This window comes from Megascapheus bottae, chromosome 6 (assembly GCF_031878675.1).
Source record: "Megascapheus bottae isolate mThoBot1 chromosome 6, mThoBot2.hap1, whole genome shotgun sequence".
Classification (NCBI taxonomy): Eukaryota; Metazoa; Chordata; class Mammalia; order Rodentia; family Geomyidae; genus Megascapheus; species Megascapheus bottae.
The window spans coordinates 69,206,890-69,213,893 of NC_143514.1; the positions used below are offsets into that span (position 1 = coordinate 69,206,890).

General features: G+C 47.2%; 1 protein-coding gene across 2 annotated transcripts; it reads left to right on the forward strand.

Annotated features, from left to right (window-relative positions):
- The first annotated feature begins 424 nt into the window (after positions 1 to 424).
- Positions 425 to 6,073, forward strand: Stmn1 (stathmin 1). Of its 2 annotated transcripts, XM_090335519.1 has the most exons (5): positions 425 to 497; positions 2,217 to 2,287; positions 2,772 to 2,944; positions 5,007 to 5,198; positions 5,550 to 6,073. In XM_090335519.1, the coding sequence occupies exons 2-5, from the start codon at positions 2,275 to 2,277 to the stop codon at positions 5,619 to 5,621; spliced, it is 450 nt and encodes a 149-aa protein (XP_090191645.1). In that variant the 5' UTR covers positions 425 to 497; positions 2,217 to 2,274; the 3' UTR covers positions 5,622 to 6,073. The 2 variants fall into 2 exon arrangements, with proteins under 2 accessions (XP_090191645.1, XP_090191646.1); XM_090335520.1 differs by lacking the exon at positions 425 to 497.
- Positions 6,074 to 7,004: the final 931 nt, after the last annotated feature.

The window sequence follows — 7,004 nt, forward strand, 5'->3', positions numbered from 1 at the left end:
CTGGACAGACCCGACGAAGAATCCAGAGAGCCAAGGTTTTAAGATCTGGGGTGGGACCCCCCCACACCCCCCCACACCCCCCCAAACTCGGCACCCCCCCCCCCACACCCCCCCAAACTCGGCTCCGTCCTGCCCTTTTCCAAGAGATGGAGAAAGCAATTCCGATTCATTCCTAAGGACCAGGCAACGCCCTCCTCGGCGCTAAGGCTGTCATCCCAGCTCTCCGCTCATCCCAGGAAGGACCCCCACCCCAACCCCCGGCGTCCCCACCCTTTGCATTGTCTTCTCGTCCTGCTAGCCCGGACTACATTTCCCGAGATGCTCCCGTACCTAAAGGGGCGGGGTCCGCCCGGGACTGTGGGCGTGGCAGGCACGTGCCGTGGTGCTCAGCCAATGCGGTGGCTCTGCGGACACGTCACGTGCCCCTGTTTGGCGCTTTTGTGCGCGGCCAGGTCTGTTGGTGCTCAGAGTGTGGCCAGGCGGCTGGGACGGAGCAGGTGTGTGCGGGAATATCCGAGGCGGCGGCGACAGCGGGCTGGGGACGGAGCGGGGGTCTCGGCGGGCGGGAGGGGCGGGCCCTGGAGAGCAGCCCCCTGTGGAGGGCTGCGGGCGGGGCCCCGGGCTAGGCGGGCGGGGGTCGCGGAGCTTTTGTGAGTGGCTCGGGCGGAGCCTCGGCTTTGTCTTGGCTCCCAGGGGGCGCGGAAGTCGCGGGGAGGGGGGCGCGGCTGGCTGGGTTGTGTGGGGCGTCGGCTGAGGGTCCGGTCGAGGAGACAATAGGGGGCGTGGGCCCCCGGATGCCTCCCTCGCCTTTCTGGGGCGGCTTCTCTGGGGTCCCCATTGTTCGAAGGTCCAGAGCGCGTCCCCGTGGAACCGCAGCCTCTGGACAGGGCTGCGGGCGGCGAGGGCCGCGCCTCCTTCCTGCCTTTGCCTTCTTCCTCGGCTGAGGGGCGGCGCCCGCTGGGGTTTGGGTTCGGGGGCGGGGGATTGCAGACAGCTGGAAGGCGCAGGCTGGGGACGGGGACGACCAGGGGAGGGGGCTGCGAGATGGTCGGCAGGCTGGAGTTCCCCGGGCGTGCCCCACCCGCTGAGCGGCGCGGGGGGGGGTGGCGGCGACCTCGAGGTGATTTTGGCGGGAGTTGGGGGGGGCCGTCATCGCGGGGAGAGCCCAGGAAGGGCGGAGTTACCGAATGGGACCGTTGGCCCCGCCCCGCCCTCCCTACCCACGCGCGCGGGCTCCCGGGTGTTGCGAGTTCTCGGAGATTCGAAAAGGCGCGGGGAGGAAGGGGGCGGGGCCGGGCGCGGGAGCGCAGGGCGGGCTCTGATTGGCCGGGGGCGCCTGCCCGCTGGGCTCTGCTTGGCCCGGGCCACGCCCCGGCCGGGGCTGGTGCCGCGGAGGAGGTTGTGCCCCGGTGGACATTGGCTGCCTCCGATGCCAGTTTCTAGCTATTGGGAGCCTGTAGTTGTATGCGTTTCCTGCTAGCCTAGGGGCTTCAAGAGTCAAGATCTTGGGGGGAAAAAACGGACAGGCGAGTTTAGATTTTTCCCAACGGAAGGCAGCAAAGAGCACAATTTCTTCCCTGAGCTGGGTGTGGTGGTTCACATCTGCGATTGCACGCCGGAGGTTGAGGCAGGAGGATAGAGTTTCAGGTCAGCCTGGGCTACAGAGGAAAAAAAAGAAAGGAACGTAGAGGTTCAGTTTTACACGTTGTTGATCAAAGCAATCCATGCCCCAGAAACAATAGGAGTTGAACGTTATTGGTTAATGACTAGCTTGGGCGTTTTGTTATCCACCGTGGAAGACACAGACAAAGCAGAGATGGGTATTTCATTTGCACAATGACTTGTAGGCAGTAAGATGGCTCCGAGCTTACTATTGGGTTGAATCTGAACAATTTCAAGGGAGGAAAAAAATTAGTTCGTGGGAGGGAGAATCCTTCAGCCTGATTTAACCTCCTTAGAATAGAAAAAATAAATACAAGTGTTGGATTTTGAAAGAGCAAGCTCGATTTTCTGCAGCCAACGTTAAATCAGTTCAAATTTGCCTTGGCATTTCTAAGAAACATCGATAATCTTAGGAATGGTTAATGATCTCTTCTTTGATTCCATGATATGAATTATCTGACATTGATTTATATGGATGTGATTTGAGGTTCCTTTGTTTTGATGACATAGAAATGCAAAGAAATTGATTGCATGCTTTTGAAAATCATTTCCAGGGCTTTCTTTACCAGTGGATTGTGTAGAATACACTGCCAGTCTTGTCTTCTATTCACCATGGCTTCTTCTGGTAGGTAATCTGTTTAGAAAAAAGCTGAAATCTCACTGGGCTTACGGTTTTAGAATAGGAGATGGCATAATAGATATTAAGCTTTCAGTCTGGTACTCTTGTTTTGGTCTTCCCCCAAAAAACCTGTTTTATGAATAAGAAAAAATGATTATCACTTGAATGTACTGAGAGCTTATAATTGTTTCATAATTATACCATTTGGCTTGGTACAATGCAGAATCGTGGAGTTTGCACAAGTCTATTGTTCATTAAGATGATTGTCAAATACTAATTCCTCAAGACAGTATTTACTGATCCAAAGATGTTGGGCTTTGTTTTTATGGGAGATGGTGTTTAAGTAGTAATTTCTTGACTATAAACACACACAACTGCATCAGCTCTTAATTCTACTCATTAAATTGATTGGGCATTTAGAAAATTATGACACCATTTAGAATAGGGGAACCCTGTTTTTCTGAATTATCATAACTATCATCAACTCCAGATATTCAGGTGAAGGAACTGGAGAAGCGAGCCTCAGGCCAGGCTTTTGAGCTGATTCTCAGCCCTCGGTCAAAAGAATCTGTCCCTGACTTCCCCCTTTCCCCTCCAAAGAAGAAGGATCTTTCCCTGGAAGAAATTCAGAAGAAATTGGAAGCTGCAGAAGAAAGACGCAAGGTAAATGTGCCACAGAAATGATATTCATGAATGTAATGGAGCAAAAAGGTTTTATTTCCATAGACTAGGATAATAGGACTATAGCCACCCTATGATTGTAGCTATTAAAAAAAAAATCACTTATGCCACTGGCTAGAAGAAAATAACAGCTACCATTTATTGAACTGTTAATGTGCCACTTCATTTTTTTACATTCTTTTGTATAATGTGTCTATAATATAGAGGGTGCTTCAAATAATGGAAGTTAGGAGATAGTGTAGGGGATTTTAAGTCATTTTCTGAAGCTCTTTAGCTTACATAAGTGTTGGAGCCAGAATTCAAGCCCATCCTTAGAACTAGCTCCTGCTTCTAGTGCTTCCCCTTTAAAAAAAGTAGAGCATTTGTTGATACATGATTGTCTCTGGTTTTGGTTTTGAAAGCATCCTGAAGTACTATGGATGTGGTATTGTAGTAGCTTTTCTTTTCTTTTTTTTTTTTTGCCAGTCCTGGGCTTGAGCTCAGGGCCTGAGCACTGTCCTTGGACTTTCCCAAGGATAGAGCTCTACAACTTGAGCCTCAGCACCACTTCCGACTTTTTTCTATGTATGTGGTACTGAGGAATCGAACCCCGGTCTTCATGCATGCTAGGCAAGCACTTTAACCACTAGGCCAAACTCTCGGCCTAGCTTTTCTTTTCTATTAGACTAATAAAAAAGAATCTAAACAGTTGTCAATTTAACATTGGAGAAACAAAGGCACAAGTACAGTAACTCCCAGTTGAGCATTGCCGGTGTGATCTGAAGTCACACGCACGCACGCACACATGCACACGCACGCAGATGTGTGCATGTGCGTGCCAGTTCTGGAGCTAGGCTTAATCCCTGAGTTGTTTTGCTCAAAGCCAGGCCTCTACCACTGAGACACAGCTTCACCTCCAGCTTTTTGGGGACACAGATTGGCCATAAGGGTCTGATAGACTTTTCAAGCTGACTTGAAACCTCAATCCTCAGATGTTAGCCTCCTCCTGAGTAGCTAGGATTACAGGTGTGACTCCATGGCACCTGGTAGACAGACCCCATTTTTTTAAGCCACTGTAGTATGTGCCTTTCACCTTTCAGTACTACTTGTTGTATATATGGAATGACCTCCTGCCAACTGGATCATTTCTCCAGGAAGAATAGCCATGTTCATACTGCTGTTCGCTGTTCTTACATAACTGCTTCTTTTTTTTTTTTTTCTGCTCTTGAGGCTTGAATGCTGTCCCCGAGCTTCTTTTGCTAAGCCTACACTCTACCATTTGAGCCACAGTGCCACTTCCAGCCTTTTCTGAGTAATTTCATTGGAGAGAAGAAGCTCACGGACTTTCCTGCCTGGGCTGGCTTCAAATTGTGATCCTCTGATCTCAGCCTCCTACTCGGGAGGCTACTCAGCTAGGATTGCAGGCACACGAGCCCAACTCCTGCCTGCTTTTTATGTATAGTTGAAGTTCATGGGGAGGAAGCTATACGACTGAAAGCTGGGCAAAGGAAAGGGTTTTAGGAGTCACCACTGGCCCTCTGATGGTAGCCTGTGCTTTCCTTGGTGACTGGCCAGGTACGGTGAGACAGATACCCTGACTAAGGAGGTTGTGGGAGAGAGGCCAGGCAGGTGCTCTGCTAGGGTCACTAGCCACTTGATGCTTCCAGATACAACTCAGGCTATGTAGCCGTTATCTCTAAAAGTTTCACAGTCAGCTAAATTTCTTGAGATAACGTTTGACATTAAATAATAAAGTTCCTTTCCTAAATATTCTTCTGGAAAGTCATCTGGGTACCATTATACAATACATCTTACAAGGATTTTCTTAACAAATAATTGGACAAAAAGATCTCTGAATTGATATGCGTAGTCTTAAAGTAAATACAAACATTGGGAAAAGCTGATTTCACATATTTTATTGTAGAGATAATTTAGATACTAATTTCAGTATTACTTCAAGGAACCCTTGTTTCTCCCTCTTTCTTCAATCCAGATAGTAATTTTCTATTATAATTATAATATCAAAGACCTGTCAGAGAGCCTAGTCTGTTAAACTTTATTCCAGTCCCACGAAGCTGAGGTCTTAAAGCAGCTTGCTGAGAAACGAGAGCATGGGAAAGAAGTGCTTCAGAAAGCAATAGAAGAGAACAACAACTTCAGCAAAATGGCGGAGGAGAAACTGACCCACAAGATGGAAGCTAACAAAGAGAACCGAGAGGCACAAATGGCTGCCAAATTGGAGCGTTTGCGAGAGAAGGTTAGATTCTTCCCTTGTAGGGGGGTAAGAGCTTACAGTTGAAGGCACCAGTGAATTGCCTTGTTAAAAGTATGTAGTGACTTTTTGTCACCTATTTAGGGTGTAGCACATGAAGTCAGAGCTCTCTTAATTTCAGATGGTGTATGCAGTAATTTCGTCATTGCTCATCAGTAGGAGGGAGAGCTTAGCCATTAGGTTCCTCAAGTGACCAAGAGGTTTGGAGGTGGAATGGTAGAAGTCAGGTTTTGTGATTCCCATGGAATCATGCGTCCTGAGGCTGCGGTAGGCCCTTGGGAATTGGGGCTGACAGTCTTTTTTCTTCAGCTGATGATAAATGCAATTTCTTTACAGGATAAGCACGTGGAAGAGGTGCGGAAGAACAAAGAGTCCAAAGATCCTGCTGATGAGACTGAAGCTGACTAATTTTCTTCTGAGAACTGACTTTCTCCCCTTCCCCTTCCTAAATATCCAAAGACTGTACTGGCCAGTGTCGTTTTATTTTTTTTCCCTTCTGACAAATATTCTAGAAGCTGATGTAGGACTGTATAGGTAGATCAGACTGTAAGATGTTGTTTTAGGGGCTAAAGGGGAGAAACTAAAAGTGTTTTACTCTTTTTCTAAAGTGTTGGTCTTTCTAATGTAGCTATTTTTCTTGTTGCATCTTTTCTACTTCAGTACCCTTGGTGTACTGGGTTAATGGCTAGTACTGTATTGGCTCTGTGAAAACATTTGTGAAAAGAGTATGTAGTGGCTTCTCTTAAAGTGTTAGATGCTGAATATCTGTTCACTTTTCAATCCCAATTCTGTCCCAATTTTACCAGATGCTACTGTACTTGAATGGTTAATAAACTGCACAGTGCTGTTGGTGGCAGTGACTTCTTTTTGTTCCGGTGGTCACAGCCTGGAGCCTCTACTGATGTCTTTGTTACAGATGGGGACCTTGGGTCTGGTGGAAACTCAACAGTTTTGCTCATTGGAGCAAGTTCTCAGCTGAGTCTCTTGCTCCAGACTCCTTTGCTTTGTCTTCTTCACAATCAGCACTTTGTGTTGATGCCTCGGCCCAGATCACCTGTTACTATATTCTTTCAGATGTTTATTTGCAAACAAGCACGTTTTTGTTCCTGTGTCCCTGCTAATATGACAGATGAAAGGCACAAGTGCTGTTTCTAGAGAACAGTTTAGGTGGATCCTTATAATCTTAGGGTATTTGATGTTTGGTTTGCCTAATATTATAGAAGGATGGGGTGCAACCTGATGCTGTCCTTTCATGGAAGCAATGACTCAAGAAGGGAATACTGTGACTCCTGTGGAATAATGGGAAATGGGGACAAATTAGTTTGTGGAGCAGCATCAACTTGAGTGTTTGAGATGGGTAGATGATTAATGTCGCGTCTAGAGGCTGTAATTCTTGCCACTGCCAGAACACCTTTCAGCTTAGGGAAAAGCCCTGGTGACAGTCCTAGACTGTTTGTCAAATAGCCTTCATTTCATATGACTATTTGCCTCTCCAACGTTTTTAGAAGCCAGACAGTAACAGAAAAAGAATATTTAGCAAAACTGCTTAGATTTCGGTAAGAGCCACATACTGCTACTGCAGCTGCTTATGCAACTCTGGCTTGATCTCAATTGGAGATTTACCAAATTTGGAAGAATAACCTGCCATTTGTGCTAGAATTGTATGTGTGTGTATGTGTGTGTGTGTAGAGAATATAACAGTTGAATGTCTAGTACTATCTATAACAATAGGTTCAGAGCAGTTTAGTATCTAAAGGAGGAAAATATAAGATTTGAGTATAGGTTCATCTT

Coding starts and splice junctions, on each gene's coding strand:
- Stmn1 (XM_090335519.1), top strand. Junction 2,945..5,006: donor CTGCAGAAGAAAGACGCAAG/GTAAATGTGCCA, acceptor ACTTTATTCCAG/TCCCACGAAGCTGAGGTCTT. Junction 5,199..5,549: donor TGGAGCGTTTGCGAGAGAAG/GTTAGATTCTTC, acceptor ATTTCTTTACAG/GATAAGCACGTGGAAGAGGT.